The 25,002-nt window shown below is 32.7% G+C and overlaps 2 protein-coding genes across 2 annotated transcripts in view; both read right to left on the minus strand.

The window, feature by feature from the left end:
* LOC114333901 (lysozyme) overlaps positions 1-25,002 on the minus strand; it is a 133,522-nt gene that overhangs the window by 75,759 nt on the left and 32,761 nt on the right. The gene's annotated exons all lie outside the window — the stretch shown is intronic.
* On the minus strand, positions 22,319-24,622 carry LOC126888056 (uncharacterized). The gene is made up of 3 exons (XM_050656074.1): positions 23,923-24,622; positions 23,032-23,401; positions 22,319-22,603 (listed from the first exon to the last, which is right to left on the minus strand). The coding sequence occupies exons 1-2, from the start codon at positions 24,111-24,113 to the stop codon at positions 23,188-23,190; spliced, it is 405 nt and encodes a 134-aa protein (XP_050512031.1). The 5' UTR covers positions 24,114-24,622; the 3' UTR covers positions 22,319-22,603; positions 23,032-23,187.

The raw sequence follows: 25,002 nt of genomic DNA on the forward strand, positions 1-25,002 counted from the left end.
AAATAATATTTTTTATTTTCAAGGTTCAAAAACACAATTTTTGAACCTTGAAAATCGTCAGTATTCGATTTTTTTCAGTTTTAAATTGTTTAGAGCTCGAAAACCATTAACATTAGAGAAAATTACAAAAGACCTTTTTTGGGTCTATAATATGAAAATATAACATGAAAAATAATCGGTATTTCTTAAGGACTTCAAAACGCAAAAGACATACAGGGTGTTCCATTTGAAATAAGAAAGTTCATTAGATTTCCAGAAAAAACGGAAGATCTGACAACAATGTAATTATCACTATAATATCGGCTGCATTAGAAAACCCCTACTCATCAAAACCTATAAAAATCGTGCAAGACGTTTCCGAGATAATTGAGGGTTTTTATACATAGCACTCACTCTGTATATTATAATTACATACTATAATAATAATATTTATATTAATACGCATTAATTGGTTCAATACTTCAATGCAATCAATTTGAACTTTTTATGATAAAATTAGTAAATTGGTCAGTATTTGGAATGTATATTTTGAATCAAGGTATAAAAAATACGACTATATTAGTTGCAATAAATTATCAAATTGATAATATACAGTATATCGCATTTAAGATGAAGACACCCCTATATTTCGGCTATCAAAATATATACAGATTTGAAATTTGGCACAGTCATACAGGTTGATGGTTCACAATTTTTAAAATAGTCAACTGAAATTTAAATTTTAAACGCAATCTACTGCGAATCCACAAACTGGGTGAGTTTTCGATATGCGATTCAATTTGCTTCGCGTTAGAGATATCGAAAAAAAAAGTTATTCCAAATATTATTATAAGCCCACATACCAAATTTGATGACAAAATTCACACTTTTAATGTTTTTCAGTTGTTGTAGTCAGGATCCTAAATCCTAAAATTGGCTGTCCCGAGATGCATCTCGAGACAGCCAAAAACGGTTTTTTCAATTTTTTCGTTCTTTCCGCTCAGATATTGAAAATTCTGCCTCTGCCATTCAAAAGAACGACAAAAAATACACAAAAAAATACTATTTAAAAGTTGGCCAAATCATATTTACATAACCTAAAATTTTTTTGAAAATTTCAAAAATTTTTCCTGGGCTCATTTTTTATTACAAAAATCTGAAAAAACTCAGGCTGTTTTGTATGCAAAATATACATAGCCTTGAATTTTTTCAGATTTTTTAAGTTAAAATTGCGCTCACAAAAAAATAAAACCTAAAAATTCTCCTTTTCGCGATTTAAGAGGTTTTAGGACCTCTGGGTAGCTAAAAATTTGCATGAGGGCATAATTTTAATCCTTTATCGAAAACATAAGTAGCTGGGCTGATCGGTGCGGGGGCATTTTTGACCATCTTATCCCGCTATAGCCTTTGGTTTAAGCATGGGTTGAGCCAGTTAAGCGCAGTTGATTCTGCAATGTTGCCTTATTTAAAAAAATATAATTTCTTATGGAAATATAGAAGGTGTTACTTTAATTAACAGGTTGACTGCCAGGCGGTCGTATACGATGGCCAGCTCAATAAGTACTACATGCCACGGCGGTCGTATACGACCGATTTGATATGGTCTGTGATATAATTCCTGTTTTGCCAGAGGGTGTGTAGAGAAGCTGAATTATTGCAGTATTCGACCGCTATGGCATACAGCCGTCACATATACATATCAGTTTTCATTTTGGCAGAATAGGGGAGACTGAAATGATATCTATCGAAATTTTGACATGTCTTTATTTTGAGTAAAAAATCGATGGCTTAACTTGCACAGCGGCTAACTCCGTTTTTTAAAACTTTACAGGAACACAAACAAACTTCTTAAAATCACAGAATTGGTATATTGGGTAACTCCTCAATTCGCATAGTAAATAGTTACGTTAAAAATGGACAACTCCATCCTCAACATATTATGTTATAACTAGGATATTTCTCACAAGGAGTTATATTATTTCATTAAAACTACTTACCGGTAAAATGGAGTTAGCCGATTTGCAAGTTAAGCCATCGAAATATAAAAATGTAAAAACTATTCATTCTAAACTAACTAACATACAAAAGGTAAATAAGAACATGAAAGAAATTAAAAATTATCACTTATTTGGAATGTTTGTTGAAACAATCTAAACAAAGGTGTGGTTGGCCTTCACAAGTACCACAGTAAGTTAATACTTTTTTGACCCGATTTTTTGTTATATTTCCCCGAATCTTCTCTTTATAACAATCTTTACAGTATCTTTTCATTTTGTCATATGGTCCCTCTTTTTTCACCAAAGTATGAATTTGCATCGATCTCCTTGTAGTTCGTATTTGTTGTTGTTCCCTTTCGGAATTATTCTTTGGCTCAATGTTGTCTTCATAATTTAGGAGCTCCTTTATCAAATGCTCTCTAAATTCAGTTATTTTCATCTTTTTATCGGCTAGTTGGTTGTAAATAATGTGAGAATTTACGAGTGATGTACCAAGAAGAAATTCTATAGCGAGCTCCCTGTACCATTTCAGTGATTTTCGTAGGGGTGAATTTTATAACTTGCCATCTGGTCTGACTGGTCAATTGAGGACTTTGCCTCATTGTATTCCATTACAGCCTGAGGTTTATGAACAACACCACTTCGTCGTTGAATTGTCTGAGTTTCGGTAGTATGTTTAGTAGATAGTAACAAGACATCTCTTTTATCCTTTCACTTCAAAACGCAAATGCCTCTCTCGTTTTCCAACCCAAACGTTTCCCCTTTTTTCAATTTTTTATTTATTACTTCTTTTGGGTTTCCACGACGATTTGCTCTTAGCGTCCCAATATAGTGCGTTTCCTTGTCAAGTAAAATTCGTTGAAAAACGGTCGTTGTTTTCCAAAACCAAACCAACCATCATTTTACCGCGACTTCCCATTTTATTTCAAGAAATAATAATTGTGTTTACTATTATATAACTGTGTACGAATTATAGCCGTGTATCCCAAAATAACACGAGCACTTTGTCTTACTAACAATGAAACCTTACTGATAAAATATTAGTCAAATTAACCACTCAGCGGAATAATCACAAGTCTCATCATGAACAGAACGACCGCCCGACCGACCGTTTATTGGCACCACGGGAATAAGTATGCCGCCCTCGCCCCGGCGGTCGTATTCGACCGCTGACATATTTTTCCAAAAATCTGGACTAAAAACAAAATTGGTAAAACAATAATAATGCAAGTATTTCAGTTGGTTGCCAGATGAACTTTTTTCAACTTGGTACCAGGGAATTTTTTAAACATTTTTTTGTGGCAGTCAACCTGTTAAGTATAATAGGGAACTTGCATAAATTTTTAAATTCGAAAAAAATGTTATAAATCACAACAGAACATAATTTAAAACATGTATCAAAGATAAAAAAATTTTGTAGGTCTTTCGTTTGGCCCCCAAAGGCGTTTAAAAATTCAAATTAAAACAGGTGGCCTAAAACGCGTCGTGACGTCACTCGTTTGTACATTTACATTTTTCCAACAAAGTAAACAGAATTTTAAATTAGACGTTATAAACGTCAGTAGAAAATACATTTACCTATTTGACTTTACAAGTGTTTTGATCGTTTGAACTATTCATAGAAAACTGTACTTTTACAAAATGGTTTTATTTTCCGTAGTAAACCTTCTTTCCTTTCCTTCAATAACTATATCAAACTCCAATGTCAACAAACTGGTATATATTATTACAATGACATACGATAAATGTTAATATAATATAAATATTTTTCCTTTATTTCGCGACGAGGTATACCAAAATAGGTGGAGGCCAATAAACTAAAGAAGAAGAAGAAGAATATACCTAATTATAACCATAAACGGAACCATATAGTATGAGTGACGTCACGGGCCGTTTGACCTATTTTAAGATACCGAAGACTTTAATTTGTACTTCTAAGTTATTATGAGTTTTTGAAGCGTGAAATTTTGGAAATCTCATTTTTATACAAAACTGAACATTATTATGTAATAAAAAAAAATGTGCAAGTTCCCTATTATTTGGGTGTTTGTCTAGGTGAAAGGTGACCTTAAATTTAAGGTGAAATTAGAAAAATTTAGGGTTAGGTTTGATCAGGTTATGTTTTAATCACCAAAGAATATTTGAATGGTACTAGGTCATTTTAATTTTCAGTTATTAACTTGTTTATATTATTTTCGATTACGCTAGGTTAGGTTCGATCAGGTTATGTTTTAGTCATTTTAAAGCATATTTTAAAGGTAATGTCACTAAATTTTCAGTTATTAACTTGTTTATATTATTTTTGATGACGCTAGGTTTGGTCAGGTTATGTTTTAGTCACTAAAAAATATTGAGAACTTGAGAATTATATCAAATTATTATTTCACATTTTTCTATATTATTACTTCAAATACAATTAAAAAAAAAATAAAATAAAAATTTTATTTTTAATTCAGTTGCAATGCGAAGGCGAAACAATCTTACTTTTCAATTGGAATACGGAGCGCAGTCCAGTCCTCTGAATCGCGATTTTCGGCTCTTATTGGAGCCTCATCGGAGAGAACGTAGGCTTGTTGGAGAACAAGCCTACGACAAAAATAACCGAGATAACGGAGTTATTTAAAAAAAAAAAACAATAACATTTTTTGGAAAAAATTTTAAAAGATAAATTTTGAAAAATTTTTGGAGCATAAATTTTAATGCTATCAACTTCGAACAATGCGTTCTAGGACTCATTTGATAGATATTTCTAAGTAGTTTGACAAATGTTTAATAAATTTACATTATAAAATGCATCACTTTCCCGTTATTTAAGCTTGAATACTTAGATTTGGGTACTCGCCGAAAAAAATATACATTCAATTACCTATAACTCACTTTCAGTTACCATTAAAAGATTTTTTTAGTAAACGGTTTATTTCATTTTTTATTAGCTTCAATTTTCGTAATAATAACTTTTTTGTAAAAACTTATAGTTTTTGAGTTATTTATGAAAAGTCGGTTAAAAACATGCATTTTTCTCACGAAATATTGAAATATTTGATCTTTAATAACTCAAAAAGTTTTGATTTATTTTAATAACTTTATATAACAAATTTTGCTTAGAATTTGTCCCTTCATCGAATTATGGGATTATTTTTAATAAAATAATTTTCACCCTCGAGAAGGGGTGGCACCCACCCCCAGGGTAAAAGCGCAAGTTGGCACCATGTCACCTTTGTTCCTTGAGATATCCTCTAACCACTCACCAATTTTCCAGCAAATCGATGGAGGTTCAACGAAATCGGAGGTAATAGCTCATATCCACCTTCAGTGACTGCACTAAATTTATGATATAATAGGTTTGTTCGTAGAACGATCAGCAACCGTTGCCAACCGTCAGACGCAAGCGCGTTCGTAGTCTACGAACTCGAACTGTTAACTGCGCAGCGCTAACTGTTAACTGCGCATGCGTCTGATGGTTGGCAACGGTTGCTGATCGATTGGATCGTACTACGAACAAACCTAATAATTTTAGCAATAGGGAGTTTTTGTTGCTACGTAACGTACGCATCTCCGTATACGTAAAGCAACTAACGTGTCGTAGAGGATGAATGTTATTAAAATAGGTAGTTTTTGTAACTGCCTTAACGTAACGTAAAGCAAATCGTAAAGTCATTTTTAAATTCCGTCGACATTTAAAAAAATAAAACAATGTTCATACAATATACAATTAATATACAAATGTAAAAAAAAGATAAATGAATGATTAAATTTTATGGTTTTAATTGCTTCTATTTAAATATAAAAATATTATTTTTCCTTAGGTTAAAATTGTTTTATTTTTGTTTATACCTACTTTTTAGTTGTAAATTATTGTATACCTACATCAGAATTCCAGTAGGTATAATGTAAATAGTGTGGTAATATTTATTTGAAAATTTTACTGAAACTAGGTCATTTGTTTATCTAGTTATTAATTGTGGTGATCACTGTATTTCTTAAATTAATACAAGATTTGTTTGTTTTGCTTTATTAATAGACAACTTAAAAACAATAAAATTTTAAATCTATTATGAAGCTCCAATTTCCAATTACAAACACAGAATAATTTTACTCAAATAGACTAAACCAATAACCAATATAACCTTAAAATGTTTATAAACAGGTAGTACGCTGATAAAATGTTCATTTGGTAGGTAATCGGGCAAGATCCTCGTGTGCATTCGGTGACTTTCGGCTCGATAGGGATGCGTATGAACCTAACGTACCAGCCCGTAACTTTAGGTAATACGTATCGCGATACGGGAGTTCAACCATTAATGCGCAAGCGTATATGTCAAAAAGATGCGTTACGTTTACGTATTTGTGTGCACAAAAACTCCCTAATATTAATAATTTTACAAATAACTGCTGTTAGCTAACTTTTTGAATTATATAGATATTTTCTATAAATATAAAAATTGTTGTTAGAGCTGTTTTGAGGATTTGGCCAAATTTGCAAACCAAGATTATTTAATTAGTGAATACAACATTTCAACCTATTTATGTACCGTATTCAAATAGATTATTGGTATTGGCATACTGGCATTTCTATTCATTTATGTTATGCTTTGTATGTTGTACCAGTTTTAAAAAGTAAACTTAAAATAAACATTATGTATTAATATAAAATGTGCTTTATGCTTTAATTACCTAATCGTGAAGTTATCGGGGGCCGCTCGGGGTAATTTGGCCTAGGGCCGCAAGTACCCTAAATCTGGCACTGGCAATACGTAATCTGTTTCAACAAAATGTTTATTGCGGATACGTGCATTTATTGTCGGCACATATTTATCCCTTCTTATTGCTACAATCCACCTTTTTCTCATCAGAATATTTTTGGGAAAGCTGTGTCCTGATGTTCTCGATGAGCACAAATGTACAGCACAAAATTGAGGGATTTTATTTTCTCAAGTTTAATACACACAGCGAAACAAATATGCAATCTTTACTTAGAAGTAGATTGATTTGAAGTGTAAGTTGACGTGACCTCCAACTACACGAACGCCACCTACGTTGAGCTTTCCAGATTAGCTGCCATTGTGTTGCCGTCGACTACGCATCGTAGGTGGAGCCTAGGCTTTAAGCCGGACTCAAACGACTCGTGTACTTGGCGAATAATCGTTACTGGAGTTACTTACGGCCGGTTTCACAAAGTAAAGTTAACTTGTGGTTAAGAGATAACCTCAAAATTACCCCAAAATATGCGTTTCAGTTTCATAATTATTACTCTTCTGGGTATACCCATAAGGGTAACCCACTCCAACCTCTGGTTAAAAATTCTGTGAGTTAACCATACTTCGCCGTTGACCTGAAACTAAAACGCATATTTTGACGTAACTTCTGGTTATCTCTTAACCAAAAGTTAACTTTACTTTGTGAAACCGGCCGTTACTATGTCTTTTGGGAGGGTTACTAGAACAATTCTTTGACAATTAATAGTAGTATTAACATTATTATTATTAGTGTTTGACAAATAGTACAATAATTGTATAGTAACCCACTCACACAGCATTGCCAGTATACTAGGGTGACCAAATCATAAACTTGAAAAAACGGGACACATCCAAGGAGCAGTGGCGCACCTAGAATTTTTCTCTGGGGGGAGAGGGTTGGTTGGGCGTCGAATTTTGTTTTGTATTAAAAGATAAAGTTTTTCAATCCTAATAGCAACATTAATAATATTCAAAAATATTAAAAATATTACTAAAAGATTTTTAAATTGAAAACTTATTGGTACATTTCCCTGGTGACGCCTCCAAGGCTTCTACAATTTGCAAGCCAAATGGATGCTGCAGTAAAGACAAAAGGGAAGGAATTCTACACTATGCAATTCACAACCCCCGTCTGCAGCTTGGTAAAGTTCCAACGAAAAATGCACCTAGTTACCCCACGGAGTAATACTACTATAAAATAAAAATGTATACCATTTTACTTTACCAAGCTGCAGACGGGGGTTGTGAATTGCATAGTGTAGAATTCCATCCCTTTTGTCTTCACTGCAGCATCCATTTGGCGTGCAAATTGTAGAAGCCTTGGAGGTGTCACCAGGGAAATGTACCAATAAGTTTTCAATTTAAAAATCTTTTAGTAATATTTTTAATATTTTTCAATATTATTAATGTTGCTATTAGGATTGAAAAACTTTATCTTTTAATTGCCAGATGACGCTAGTCACCTAATCCATTCACGTCAGTTGCAGTGTGGGACTAATATGTGTCGAAAAATTTACTGGATTAGAGAAAGCAACCTATGCATTCTCTGAAGAGCCTCTAACAAGAGGTGAAATCGTCGATAAGAGTGCTGGTTACGCTCTCTAATCTAAGTAAAAATTAAGACATTTTTGGCCTCGTATTGCAACTGAATAAAAATGGTATACATTTTTATTTTTTTGTATTGTTTGTGAAAGACATGTTATACAGGGTGTCCCGAAAAGATTGGTCATAAATTATACCACAGATTCTGGGGTCAAAAATAGGTTGATCAAACCTCACTTACCTATACACAATAGTGCACACAAAAAAAGTTACAGCCCTTTGAAGTTACAAAATGAAAATCGATTTTTTTTTTCATATATCGAAAACTCCTAGAGGTTTTTTATTGAAAATGGACATGAGGAATTTTTATCACAGCAACATCTTAAAAAAAAATTATAGTGAAATTTGTGCACCCCATAAAAATTTTATGGGGGATTTGTTCCCTTAAACCCCCCCAAACTTTTATGTACGTTCCAATTAAATTATTATTGTGGCACCACTAGTTAAACACAATATTTTTAAAACTTTTTTGCCTCTTAGTACTTTTTTGATAAGCCAGTGTTTATCGAGATATTTTGAATATTTGTCGAATCCACCACCTATTTGTATATGGTTCAGTATGATTATAGACACCTGTTAATAATCTGAAAATTTATTTATAACTTAAATTTTTTGGTACATTTTGAAAAAGAAGCCACATCTCGATAAAAGTTGACTTATCAAAAAAAGACTAAGAGGCAAAAAAGTTTTAAAAACACTGCGTTTAACTGATGGTACCACAATAATAGTTTAATTGGAACGTACACAAACATTTGGGGGGTTTAAAGGAACAAAACCCCCATAAACTTTTTATGTAAATGTAGTAAAAAAGAAGCCGCATCTCGATAAAAACTGGCTTATCGAAAAAATACTAAGAGGCAAAAAAGTTTTAAAAATGTTGTGTTCAACTAATGTTACCACAATAATGAATTAATTGGAACGTACACAAAAGTTTGGGGGGGGGGGGTTTAAGGGAACAAAATCCCCATAAATTTTTTATGGGGTGGACAAATTTCACTATAATTTTGTTTTAAGGTGGTCCTGCCATAAGAATGATACATGCCCGTTTTCAATAAAAAATCTCTGAGAGTTTTCGATATATTAAAAAAAATCGATTTTCATTTTGTAACTTCAAAGGGCTGTAACTTTTTTTATGAGCACATTTCTACTAAGGTAAGTTAGGTTCAACCGAACTATTTTTGACCCCAGAATGTGTGGTATAATTTATGACCATTCTTTTCGGGACACCCTGTATTTTCCTACGATTTTTTGTATATTTGTCATATGCCCTGGGGGATTTAACCCCCAAAACCCCCCTGGGTGCGCCACTGCCAAGGAGTGTTTGGAGCGATAACCAAACAGGTAAGGGACATTAACACATGGTCTTTTAGCTAATTTGGGACCTATAAATCCTTTTCAATTTACTTTTGAATGTGTAATTTACGTACGATCAAGACTGCGAAACAGAAAACTATAAAATTCCGCCAAAATAGCACGGATCAACAACCCGTCAGAAAAAAACAGGCAAGAATACAAAATATCTAGAAACAAAGCCAACTCAACAAATAAAAAGAAGAAAAATTACTGGTTTCGCTGGAGGATATTGAAAAAGACAGAGAAAATTATCAAATACAACAATAATTTTACAAAAAAGTCAAAGCAGCAAAAAATAAGCCCAGCATTAAAACAAGAGGACTAAAAAAGTAAAAAAAGAAAAACCTTGTTTGAGGACAGACAGATCAGCAAAATATGGGAAGAATATGACGAAAAAATGGTATTCACTGTGAAGGAAATACACTGCGATGAAGAAGTACAATACAGATACAAGATAACGACGAAGGAAAAATTTTCACCGAAGATGAAATAACTGTGGAATAAAATACGGAGGAAGAGAATTACATAAAGGAATAAACCAGCTAGTACAACAAATATGAACAAAACAAATTACCAGCCGATTGGAACGCAGGTATTATAGTAGGTACCTATATATAAAAAAGGAGATCTAGAGGAGTGCGAGAATTACAGAGCAATAACTTTATTAAACAACACATATTATAACATTCTAGAAAATATACCAAACATAAGACTTAAATCATGCACTGAACAAATATTAGGAAAATACACAGGTTCAGACCGGGGGAGGTCGACAATTAATTCCATACATACAGTGGAGCAAATAATTCAAAAATCGAGAGAATACAACAGAGAAATGCACCTAATATTCATAGATTTCAAAAGCGCTTTTGATACAACCAATCAGACAAAAATGATGGAGTAGCTAGAGAATGTTGGAATCCCAGAAAAATTAAGACATATGCTAACAAAGAGCCTAAAGAACACCAGAGCAAGGATCAGTTACAACGGAACAACTTATAAGGAGATTAATGTACACAAAGGCGTGAAACAAGGTGACTGACTCTATCTCTCCGACAGTATTTAATCTGATATTGATAATATCAGATATTGACATAATCTGTAATCATGAGGATGACAATCTTGCAAACAAAAACATTATTACAGATCAACTTCAAATAGTAACATATGCAGATGATTCAGTCATCACAGCGAAGACGAAGATAACACTTGCAGTTGGAAAATTACATAAGGAAGCGAAGAGAATAATAGGACTAGAGATAAACCAGCTCACAGCAAAATACATGGCGATAGAGAAAGATGACCCAACTCAGAAATATCTAATAACACAGAACCATAAATTTAAAACTATATCCATCTAGGGAAAACCGGAAAAAGAGAGAACAGAGGAAAGAATTCTGAAGGACAGAAAAAACATTTACACGGTAGAAATCTGCTGGGAAGCAAGACTCTAAGTATAATATGAACCTATATAAGACCTTAATAAGACTTGGTGTTACATATGGGATGGAAACAACGACGATTAACAAGAAAGAGCAGCCTTCTGAAATTTGAAAGAAAAATAATGAGAACATTACTGAGCCACAATGTAACAAAAGAGGGAGAAATAAGAATGAAAACAAATGCAGAAATTGAAGAAAAAGTAAAGAGAGAAAATATAGTCAGATAAAAAAACTCAACCCAACGCAAATACGGGACATTTAGGCGTCCCGAGATACTTTTTCGGGACTCCGGGACAAATTGTTAAAAAACGGGACAATCCCTACAGTATACGCAAGTGACGATTATTCGCCAAGTACACGAGTCGTTTGGAACAATAGCACCCCGCTGAGCTGAATATCAATAAGTCTCTTAGATAGCCAGTATTACCGTTGATTGAAATATTGATATGGGTACCCAATACTTCAATCAACGGTATTACTCTATAAAATTGTGGCTGATTCACAATAAAAATATTAGGTAGGTACCTATATTATTTAATTGAATTAAATTAAAATTAAATTAAAACAAAATAAAAGATAATAGTGATTTACTTTACATTCGTTGGAATTTTCAAAAAGTTTGATGTAAAAACCTTTGGAGGGGGCTCTGACGCCTTGGCTTGGTTTAGAGCTTAGGTTGGCGCCTTTTTTAGAGTTCGGGTTGGCGTATTTTTTATGAGCCAGTCCGACCCTGATTGTTACTATATTTTTTTACAACGGTAGAGCATTGAAAAACAAAGTACATACGTGGGGAAAAATGATTCATGTTTTATATCTGATGTATCACCGTACAGAAAAAGTTGGTCAACGTTTAAAGACGCGCTACCTTTTACGGTAAGCTGGTCCCAAGACCTTACTAACGAAAACATGCCGTGTTAGGTTAGGCTTTGTACATATGCAGGCGCTTTGCCAGCGCTAACGCCGCGGTTTACCTGTTTAACTCGCGCTTACATTGTGTACGATATCATTGTTCCTCGGTAACTTGAAACGCGGTGTTAATGTTTATCAGGTAAAACGCGGCGAAATCGCCCGCACATGTACAAAGCCTTTACTTACTCTGCAACTTAAAAATGAATCGGCCGGCTGTTTCTATAAAAAAAACAGTTACCTTTTTTATGACCGGAATTCAATACTGCCTAGACAACATAATACCTAGTTGAAAAACTGTAAAAATTTTGTTACCGGGACTTTTGGTCACGTTTTCAACATTTCCTCCCCACTGTATACCAGTTCAATCTTCTTTTTCTTCTTCTTCTTTATCGAAACTCGTTATGCCACCCAGGGGCGTCGGAGGTTTTATTCATCCTCTATCCATCTCTTCCATTTATTGCGGTCCTTTGCTAACTCTTTCATTTGTTGATGTGTTTTTCCCTTTTCCTGTCCAATTTCTATAATCTGATCGATCCATCTTTTCCTTGGCCTCCCTTTCCTTCTTTTACTATATCTTTTTGATTCAAACACCTGCTTTGGTAGTCTTCCCTGGTCCATTCTGTTAATGTGTCCAAACCATTTTAATTTTCTTTTTTGGATCTTTGTTATTATCGATTTCTGTTTCAGTCTTTGTCTAATATCCTCATTTTTTATTCGGTCCAATTTCGTTTTTCCTGTTATTTTTCTCAACTGCTTCATCTCCTACAGCAGTTCAATCAAGCACATAAATATAATAAACTGCTCGTCAAAAGTTATTGATATAGAAAATTATGCTGTTGTCATAGTTGATTTTTTCGCGAACCGACGGATTCCGCTACTTTTTTATTATTTTAGATTTTTCTTTAGTATTTAAATAGTTGTGAAAAGGTTTACTTAAACTTATTTTTTGTACTTATACCGGGTGGAAGAAAAGAAATGTTTTTCTTATGTTATGTTTGAGACGGCGTAGGGAGACAGCGTAGGGAGAACGAGGTACAAATGTGAGTATACATCAGAATCCTATTGTAGTCTTATGTTTTGTGAACATGTTGTTGTTTGAATATCCCTGATATCTTTAGAAACAAAAAAATAGACGGTTTTGTAATTTAACATGTGCTTTAACCGAAACAAAAGTTTGAGACACCTTGTAGGGAGGAAAAGGCACAAAGGTGAGTATACCTCGATATTAGGTTGTAGTCTCATATGTTTTAAATATTTTATTTTTTAATTTCTCTGATATCTTTAATAACAAAGAAACTAGACGGTATTACTCTTTAATATGTGTTTCTATGTTTAACATGTGTGACGCATGTCGTCAGTTAAAACACATATTAAAGAGTAATTCCGTCTAGTTTCTTTGTTATTAAAGATATTAGAAAAATTAAAAAAATAAAATATTCACAAATTAAATATGAGACTACAACATAACATCGAGGTATACTGTATACTCGCCTTTGAGCCTTTTCCTCCCTACAAGGTGTCTCAAACTTTTGTTTCGGTTAAAACGCATGTTAAATTATAAAACCGTCTATTTTTTCGTTTCTAAAGATATCAGGGACATTCAAAAAACAAAATGTTCACAAAACATAAGACTATAATACAATTTCGATGTATACTAACATTTGTACCTCGTCCTCCCTACAGGGTGTCACAAACATAACATAAGAAAAACATTTCTTTTCTTCCACCCGGTAATAAGTACAAAAAAAGTTTGAGTAAACCTTTGAATAACTGTAAATACTAAAGAAAAATCTAAAATAATAAAAAAAAATTAGCGGAATTCCGTTCATCTGCTCACGAAAAAATCAACTATGAAAATTGAGCATAATTTTCTATATCCCTAACTTTTGACGAGCAGTTTATTTAAAAGTCAATAAAGTTTACAATATTTAAAATAATAAATATATCGAAATTGTATAGGTACTTACATTGTAAGAAATTGAAAACTTGTAATTTGTGTTGTAGCCGTTACTAATAATTCTTAGTACCTACTTGATGCAGGGTTATTTTTGTTAAAAAAAAGATTTTAATTTCGTTTACCGTATTAGTCTTTTAAAGAAATTCTTAATAATTACCTTGACGTAAATTTGTAGGAAAAAAATTAGCATAAAAACAATGTAAAAAAATAATATAATTTGACATTGAATTTTTCTATAAATAGAATTGTATAATGCTATTTTATAAAATTCAGAAGTGAGAGATTAATCCGGAGTTAACTTTTGTAATATAGGCCTGGACCCTACGTACCAAAAAACAAGTTGATTAATAGCAAACTGAAAATTTGGAAATAGCTTAACGGTGTCTAGTCGGACAAACTTTGATGTATGGGAACATTGGAACATGGGAAGTTTTAATTATAAAACGTGATTTTAATTGTGTTTATTGCGTTGTTTTTAAGTTTATTTAACAGAAAAATTGTATATAATATATGAAAAAATGTTTGTCCGACAAATATGTTGGGCATTTTAATAAGACCGACACGTAGAACATGTCAAATGACAGAAATTATATTGGTGGCAAATAGCAGTTTGATTTTTGCACGAGAGTTTGAAAGGGTAACAAATCAATGGGAAGTTCTGTCCGACAAAATACATGAGAAGTTTTCGTAGTCTGACGTTCGAAACCCGTAACCAGTTCCAACAATTAAATTAATCAGTCTTCCCGCACATCAAAGTTTGTCCGACTAGACACCGTTAAGCTATTAACAAATTTTCAGCTTGCTATTAATAAACTTTTTTTTCTACGCGGGATCCAGGCCTAATAGTTCAGCTTCTGAATGTTTATGTGTTGGTTCTGATTGTGATATATATTATTGTTTTATGTATATAGAAAATATGACTATTTGCCCTCGTTAAGGACATATTGTTTGTACGGAATCAAAATTATCCATGTTTTAAATTTTTCAATTATATACATTTTTAAAGATTAAAGTTTAAAGTATGAGATCAAAATATAAATAGATATACTTGAAGTATTTTTAAATGATTATAGTGTGTTTGTTAATTTGGCATTTTTAAAATATTATATTATGCTTAATAAACTTACTTTTACAGTGAAGACGTTTGAGTTGGAATAAATTCATTTGATCGAGAATGAGCGACTCCGGAGATAAATCCCGAAACAGGTCGATTTTTATTTATCAATTATAATTTTTTGGCATTATATATCATACTAGTGACGTCATCCATCTGGGCGTGATGACGTAATCAATGATTTTTTAAATGAGAATAGGGGTCGTGTGATAGCTCATTCGACAAGTTCTTCAAGTGCTCTATTCACTAACATATTTAACATAATTATTTATACACGGTGCCCAACAAAATTTTATTTTAATTAAATTAATTGGGACAAAAGGAAGAATGTATATAATTTATTTAATTCGAAATACATTTTAATGTTGCCCGAAAACAGGAAAAAATGTTTATTTGACTGAACTCAGGTCCTTACAAGCTCCCAGAGCTAGATAAGGCGAATATAGCTCTTCCAAGTGGAACCTTAGCCTCTCTCTAGTCAGGACCGTAATGCGTGGTGAAGAGCCACATCCTACACGAGGTGCCCCTGTTAACGCAGAACATCACGGATCTAGACCAGAAGGTCCATAAATATTCCTGAAAATGGTAAGCAGCATTTCCAGTACCATTTTGAGGCGTATGGAAATTGAAACAGGACCGACCTAATATTGGATAGTAGGAGGCAAGACTTCAGCAGTTTGATTGGCTCCTATACTGCGGCTAACCAACCCGTTCGACAAGCGTGGTGTTCTATGTTGCCAACATTCCCTCAAACAAATCGAAATGGTAGGTTTTGAAATAAAGACGGAAATGCCCCAGGTAAGTAGGATAACTCCAGTATCTCACTCTTATTTACCAGTATGTCCCAAGGATGACAAAACACTGACCAGACTAGAAATACGAAAATCCTTTTTATTCTACGTTGCCACTTATAATGCTAGAACTGTATTGTCAGAAGAAAAATTCTTCGAAATGGAAGATGCAATCAAAGAAATTAAATGGAACGTAATAGGAGTCTGCGAAATAAGACACCATGGTGAAAACTTAAAGCGAAGAATAAACTTATAAATACAAGAAATTATCTGTAGGTAGCAGGTAGGTACACCTCGTAAATGTGTTCGCTGGTTTTTAGCAAGGTAACCATAATTACAGTATATGTACGTTACTTAAGACCTATATGCTTTTCTCGCAAATGATAAATTAGATCACTTAAGTTTTATATTTCCATGAAATCTCCTAACCTTATAGTAGGTGTGTAATTATATATAGTTATACCTATCTAATTTGTTACGATCATAAAAATATATAAATCTGTAAACTTGTACTACTTTTATATTTATTGCATTTTGACGGTTCCGGATATATTTTCTTCTATATTTTGTCCCTGTTGATACCTACCTATATAATTTTTATATTTGTTACAGTATACCTACATAATTTTGCAGTTCGTAATTATGTAAATGCACTGTGATTTTTCTTCTCATATTAATAATGATAATATCAATATTAGTCATTCTGATGCCATTGCCAAGCATGTCAATTTGTAAAATGTGTCTATTTAATGTTTTCTGTAATATAAATTACATATTTTAACCTGAATCGTGTCTTAATGATAAAAATATCTCATGAATTTATGATATAGAAGATTTAGAGGTTAGTAAATGTAAGTGTGTATATGAATCAGGACATATATGCTTGCTTCATAGATTTTAAAAAAGCTTTTGACAGAGTTCAACATGAAAAGCTTTTAAGTATTCTTAAGACCAATAACATAGATAGTAGAGATCTACAAATTATATCGAATCTGTATCAAAATCAGAAAGCAAGAGTAAGAGTCGAAGGAGAAGTGACAGAGGAAGTAAGTATACTTAGAGGAGTTCGACAGGGGTGCATACTTTCACCACTCTTATTCAACGTCTACAGTGAATTGATATTTCAAGAAGCTTTATTGGATATTGTAGAAGGTATTTTGGTCAACGGAAATAGCATTAATAATATTAGATATGCGGACGATACGGTCATATTTGCAAGTGACATGGAAGATTTACAGTACATAATACAACATGTATACAATGCATGTGAAAGGTACGGACTCCAAATGAATCTCAAGAAAACGAAATCAATGATATTCTCAAAAAAAAACACAACATGTAGATAACCTGATCATCAATAATACAACGATTGAAAGAGTAACAACATATAAATATTTAGGAACGTGGCTAACCGAAGTTGCAGATCAAATAAAAGAAATCAGATCTAGAATAGAAATGGCAAGAAACACGTTCATAAAATTGAAGAACTTACTTTGTAACCGTAACCTTAATCTAGAGATCCGCACAAGAATGCTACGTTGTTACGGTTTTTCTACTTTACTATACGGCATGGAAGCGTGGACAATAAAACAGTCTGAAATCAAAAAATTAAACTCCTTTGAGATGTGGTGCTACAGGAGAATCCACAGAATATCGTGGACTGAAAAAGTAACTAATATAGAGGTGTTACAAAGAATGAAGAAAGAATGTGAAGTCATAAAAACTGTTAAAATTAGAAAGATTCAATATCTGGCTCATATAATGAGGGGCGAGAAGTACGTATTACTTAGGTTAATTATGCAAGGGAAGAGAAACCCAGGATGACGCAAAATATCCTGGCTAAGAAATTTGAGAGAGTGGTTCGGTTGCAGCTCATTAGAATTACTCAGAAGTGCGACCAATAAAAATTAAGATAGCGATGATGATTTCCAACCTCCGATAGGGGAAGGAACCTGAAGAGGAAGAAATGTAAGTGTAGGTAGGAACGCTAAAAAACTGAATATGTCAAGAAATACCTCGACTGTAACCGATGGTAACCGATTTGGCATCTGAGCATTTAGGCCCGCTTGCTCATTCGGAGTTCAACTCTAGTTCTGCGCCATAACCGAGTTCAAGGCATGAAGTGCATTGTACGGTGGTACGCACTTCATGCCTTGAACTTGGTAATGGCGCTGAACTTGAGTTGAACTCCGAATGAGCAGGCAGGTCTTTTCAGCTACCTGAAAGAAGAGTGACCTAAAAGATAGGAACATACTTATGCAAAGAGTGGAGGAGTAGCCTTCACAATAAGTTAAATAATATGAAGTATCAGGCAAGTGACTTATTGAGTAGTTATAACGTAGAATTTAAGCGAACTCATTTAAAATATGCTGGTGGTAAAATTGATGATGAGGAAATGCTTAGTCAGCTTTTAGTCTCTATATCAGAGTACGGTAACAACCATTATTGATGTCGTTTTCTCCCAAACAATCACCGCAGTCACACTTGATTTTGCCAAAAGCAAATTATCGGTTGAGGAAGAGCGGCATAAGGCACAAGGCTAATTCAGCATTGGAGGACTTCTGGCTTTTATGGTGACAATCCGAAGAAAACCTTCAAAAAGAAATTCCGCTTCAAATGATACTTCTGTGGAAAGATTGGACACAAGAAGCAGGAAGGACTCAAAAATGAAAGGGAAATTCCAAAGATGAACATTACAAAAAGGTAATGGGAAAAAAACAAAATTGCTATCTTTCGTGTTTTTTTTCTTGCTTTTCTCAAAAATATATTTTTGTAAAAAAAATATTTTTGACTTTAAAATGTGATGTTTCGATAGTAAATTTAACCTGGAACAATTTTCCTGTAGACGTGTTTGTACCAAAAGTGCATAAAACTCACCCTAATTCGCCCTGTGCCTAGGGACTAATTCACCCCTTTCTCAAGAAAGCACCCCTTTAAATGGTAGCACTCCGCGGGTTTTTCATATCTAGAGGTCCATTGACTATATGAAACAATAAAACCCCGTTAACGTTGTAGTTTCTGTCTAAAATACATAATCAATAGCCTAATAGCCAGTTTTTCGAAAATACGCATTTTTTGTCATTTTTAAACTGCCAGTAGTTTTTCCCGACATTCTCAAATTGCGCGTCAGAGAAAACGGAACACCCACAAAATTTAAGAATTTTTTTATCTTTTTTACTTTATTCTTAATTATTATATAAAATGAAATCTATTGTGTATTGAGTGAGTTCTCTTGTAGCACGTAACATGTCATTTTCATAAGTATCAAATTGAAAATTTTCAGAAAAATTTGAGAAAATAATAAATGTATTGAAAATTTCAATGTGCCCTTTACAGTTACCCATTGAATTAGAGGGTCAAGAAAAGGCAAGTGTCACTCGTTTCAATACGGTGTGTTGTCACCATAATTCTAGGTGCAACTCATCATTCGATTTGGAATGAAACATGTTTTGGCTATCCCTTTGAGCAAAAGTTATCCATTACTCAATGAGAACCATTCGAAGGCCTCTAATGTTGGAGTAGGTATACGACGTCTTACACGTCTTTTGAGAAGGCTCCATATATGCTCAATATGATTAAGATCTGGACTTTGAGCAGAGCAGTCCATTTTTGAAATACCAACATCTTCAAATACTGGTTACAATCCTTGTCGTCTCGTATTATCTTGCATTAACAGAAAACCATTGCCAATTAATCCAGCATATGACATTACATGATATTGTAGGATCTCCGTTATGTTAATGCGTCCTTTCGGTAGGTATTAGAAGGTATTAGAAGAATTTTTCTCAAAACAAATTAATACTTTTTTTATGGATATTAATTTAAATCCAGCCATTTTTCAATCATTTATACTTCATAAATGGCCACATTATCAGTTTTACTATACAGATGGATCCAAAGTACAAAACAAAGTAGGATGTGCAATAATCAATATTCAAAGTGGATTTAAAAAATTATTCAAATTGCCTTGTGAATCATCGATATACACCGCTGAAATGATAGCGATACTTTTTGCTTTAAGACACATATTTAGTAACGAACCCTATAGCTGCATAATATTTACAGACAGTAAGAGTGTCGTTGATAGACTAACTAACGTACATAAGTCCCAACAACTCAATCATATAGAACTGGAAATTATAACTCTTTATAACAAAATTGTAAATTTAGGAAAAAACATCATTATATCATGGATAAAGGGACACGCAGGAAATAAGGGGTAACGAAAGAGTAGACAGGCTAGCCAAATCCTCCCTAGAAATAAGCGAAGAACTTCCCATGAACTTACTACCCATTTCGGATATTGATATTATTAGTAGACGACACCAAAAATAAAATTGGCAAAGGCATTATCGAAACACGAGAACTGGTAGTAATTACAAACAAATGCAGCCTGAAATTCCCATTAAAAGATGGTTTCATTCTGTATCAAACCGCCATTTCATAAGAGTTATAAATAGATTGAGAAGTAATCATGCTCTTACCCCCCTTCATATGTACAGTTTGGGTCTCACAGAGTCACCTAACTGTGAGTGTGGAAAAGAAGGTGATCTACTACATATTCTCCTCGAATGTTCACATCGATCAGTAAATATAAATAAATTTTATGATAATCTTAATATATTAAAAATTCCACTTCCCGTCTACCTGAACAATTTGATATTTTCTGAAGATATTAATACGTTAAAAACAATTTACAAACATATCAAAAACTGTAAATATAAATTGTAGCAATAAAATTTACCCTGTATTTAAGAAATTTTGTTAAAACAAAGCCGGCATGTTTGTTAAAACAAAACAAACATGTTTGTTTTGTTGTTGTTTTTTTTTAAACCCTGTAGATTTAAGTAATTATTGTATATTATAATTGAAAAAAGAAAAGAACAAGGAAAAAAAGAGAAAAGGAAAAGAAAAAAAGCAAAAACAAGAAAAAAAAAAGCAAAAAAACGAAAAAAACTAGATAGTACGAATATGTAAACCTCCGATATGTTGAATCGGGTTTATGTCTTAGCGTAGTAAAAAAAAACAATAAAAAATAATAATAAAAAAATAATAATAAAAAATAATAAAAAAAACAAATTAAACATTATAAAAAAAATACAAAAAAATAAAAATTTACAAAAAAAAATATTTACAACAAAAACAGTGTATTATTTAGATAATAATTAATGTAATATATTAGTTTGTTATGTATTTAGAGTTAGAAATACAGAAAAAATTCCTCTGATTGAAAAAAACAAATTTGTTTGTTTTTAAAATAACAAAATGTCTGGCTAATTGGCTCGGTCAAAGCCATCAAATTCACAGAAAAAAAAATCAAGACCAGATCCATGTGTGCCTAAAAAGAAATTCCTGCGGAAAGCATTACTGAGCCGCCACCAAATGCAACCCGGTCTGACCGAGTGCAGGTAGCATAACGTTCTCTAGCCCTTCTGTAGACAATATTTCGACCATATTTAGGTATTATAAATTGATATTATAAACTAAACTCAACCGTAAATAATACTTTTTTCAATTGTCTACGTTCAACTGACGTATTCACGAGCAAATGCCAGTCTGTATCTCTTGTGAGCAGCAGTAAGTAATGGCACCGTTTCTGCACTGTAAGCTTCAAATACTGTTCTCAACCTTCGTCGAACAGTAGAAAGAAACGCTGATTACTGATCCTTGGGCTTACTGAATATGGCTTTAAAGTATTCTAGCAGTTTGCATCCGGTTTCTCAATGCAGCAATAGAGAGAATGTGATCCCTGACTTTGTCTTCCTTTTGGAACTCGAACCGGATCGCAGTTTATGAGATCCTGTCTCAAGAAATCGTTGGTAAGTTCTTTGCACAGTAGAACGACCAACATCCAATTGTCATTTTCCAGCAATGTAACAATCCGAACAGACGAGATATTTTTGCATCGTTATTAAGAAATACACTTCACTGTAAGGAGGTGGCCAGTGTAACACATAAGGATATACCTAAACTATTTAGAATACTACGATCGTTATAAAAATTATAATAAATATATATATATATATATATATATATATATATATATATATATACACATTACTCTATTAATACCAAGCCCACTATATTAGTCAGACAACCGGAAGCCCACCCTTAATACGCCCGATAGAGGAGTGTATTTTATGTAGTTATATAGGAAATTCTAAAGTTAGTAAAGGCAACCTTTGAGGGGTAAGTTATTTTAATACACAAATAGTAGATATATGGTTTAGGTCTTTCGAAGCCCAAACATTTGAAGGCAATACGAAGCCAATTGTATAAAATGTTTATATTTACCAGACTATATGAAGCCCGACAGGGTTGTCAGATTTCTCAACTTTCACTATTTTATATTGCGTACCTGATCATATTTAAAAATGATCTTTTCGTACAAAAATCGGATTTGTTTAGGTTTAAACATTTTTGAAAATAAAATATATATTATTTAAAAGTAATTTATTGGAACTAAAAATAATCTATGTGGTTCAGTAAAAATAAAAATAAGTAATCACTTCCTTTCACGGAATGTATTATACACATATGTTTTTATTCGGACCCAGTCCTTATTTTCGAACACGTGTGGATGTAGTTTCAGTAGTTCGTCACATTCATGTTTCCGAGGGGTAATTTTTGTTTCAATATGTTTTTCAAAGTACTGAAGTAAAACTTGTTTTTCATTATCTGACCATTTGGCTCTGAATCTCTGGATGGATTTCGTGGATGATTCTAAAAACGTCAAAACGTTAAAAAAATACAAAAAAAATCACGTATGAATATATTTTAACTAAATATTTTAATATCTAATATTATTATTTCATATTTTTTCCAGGGACGGATCCACAGGAATAATCCAAATTTTAAGTGCAGAAAAGTAAAGTGGTCGTTTAAAAAGTTATGACCTATATTCATTTAAAGTTTTATTTTAATATTAAAATTTCTAACCGCCAAAAATATTTTCTATGTTAACCTGGTAATAACGGTGGTAATTTTGAAAAAACAAAAGTAGGGAAAAATCTCAGGTATTCCCGTTTTTTCTTTCTTTTATCTTTTTACTTTTATATTTATTCATTGATAACGTAACTTTAAACAAAATATGGCGGAATATCAAAAAATTTTGTTTTGTGATGATCGTAGACACTTTTACTTATTCATACCTTTAGTTTTTTTTGTTGGTGGTTCTTCACTATTTGCTTCGTTAGATTCGTGAAACGGCTTAGTCGCCTTTTTAAAATAATTTCTTGATAATGTGTTTTCATTATGTTGATCACGTTCCGTTGACTGATGCACATATCTGTCAGAATCTCCAGTATCTAATTCGTCTTCAGGTTTTTTCCCCTTGTAACCCGCTTTAGCACCTTCTGCATAATCGGTTCTTCATCGCCTTCGTATTCAGAGCTATAGTATTCGTTATCATCTATATTGATTTCACTTAATTTTTTTCCTCGGTACCGATTTCCCTTGCCTTTTTCCATAAGTAAAAGAATCTTGGCTACTTTAGCAGTCTGGTAGATATCTTGCGGTAGTCTAAAAGTATTTTATTAATTTTAAAACGATTTAAATGTCTATGTAGATACATGGTTTAGGTATCCATCGAATTTACCTTATCGGAAACAGTGAGAGTCTAATAGAACAATAATTTATTTTAAATACGGATTTATGAAGCATACATTCTAACAACGATTTTCGAATATTAAAGGGGAAATAACGATTTTTCATATATCGCATTCAAATATATCGGAAAGGCTGAAAGAAAATATGCTGGTAAATTTTAAAAAGAAATGTTTATTCATTAAACAAATTTAGACTCAACACGCGTTTTGCTAAGTTCGGACAAGGAACAATTAAAACCCGGTTTTAACTATTTTTCAAAGAAAGCTTTTTGAAATATTTTGTGTACGAGATACCTTTAAAGTAAACTTTTCGAAACTTAACCATTGTTGCTAATTCTATTACATTATGTATGATATATCATATCAAGCATAAAAAGTTTAAAAAAATCCTAACCAAAATTAACAGTGCATGCATACTCTTAAAGTTGACATTACCTGTTAAACTCGGTATGTGTCTTCTTTGTATGTCCCATAAAAGTGGCGATTTGTTCCATTTCGTCATCATCGAGGGCTAATAATTGCAGAGTCGTGGCAATTTGTTTCCTAAATCTAGTTGATGTCAATAGTTCTGGATGTTTGGCTCCACAATTAATAGCTATCTTTCTAATTGTGTTTGCGCCAGACATCCAGCGATCTTCGGAATCAGGATTTGCAAAAAGATATGGATTGTTTTCTGGTACAACATTGGTTTCTTGTCTGACTTTTAGTAAAAGGCTAATGTATTTTTGCGTCTGGAATGAAAATAAAATTGGAACAGGTTTTGAGCCTTTACCTCCAGTTACAAAACGCCTATGATTTTTATATATAATCTTTTCAACTTAAGTGAGTGCCTCTGTAAAACTTTCTTGATTAAGTGTATCGTAGTTCCTCCCGTAGGTTTCTACTGTTAAATACTGCACGTCCCCTACTCTTTTACGGTTAAAAATCACCGTCTTAGCCAAAATACATTCTGTCAATTTTTTATAATTACTTCTAATATTGGTATTTTCCTGAAGTAGTTTAAACAATTCAGCTGATAGCGCATTTAAGTAGTCATTAAAAAGCTTTATACAGGGTGTTTCATTGGGAAACGGAAATACTTTAATGATGAATAGAGGTCACCAAGGCGGTTCTAGGTATACTAAATTTTTTGCCCTAACGACTTTTATATCCGAGTTACAGGGTGTTTTATCGATTTTGCTCATTTCTTTCCTAAGCCATAATTTTAGAACCACCCTGTATATTTTTTTAATATTTGGTACACATATCTCTAATATAAAACCCAAACGACCGACATACTAACCACAAGAAAAATCCAGGTCCGTATTAACAAAAAATTATAAAATTATTGTGACCTTAAAACAACACCCTGTATATTGAAATTTTAAAAATCTGTTTGCATATTTGAAAGGAGCACAAAAAACTAAGTCTAATAGTTCGCTTCGATGTTTCGGCCAGACAATTTTTTGGTTTTAATTTTGAAATTATATTGAATTTTTTTAAGAACTCCACATTAAGAAGCAGGTATTATTAACT

Source organism: Diabrotica virgifera, chromosome 7 (genome assembly GCF_917563875.1).
Source record: "Diabrotica virgifera virgifera chromosome 7, PGI_DIABVI_V3a".
Lineage (NCBI taxonomy): Eukaryota > Metazoa > Arthropoda > Insecta > Coleoptera > Chrysomelidae > Diabrotica > Diabrotica virgifera.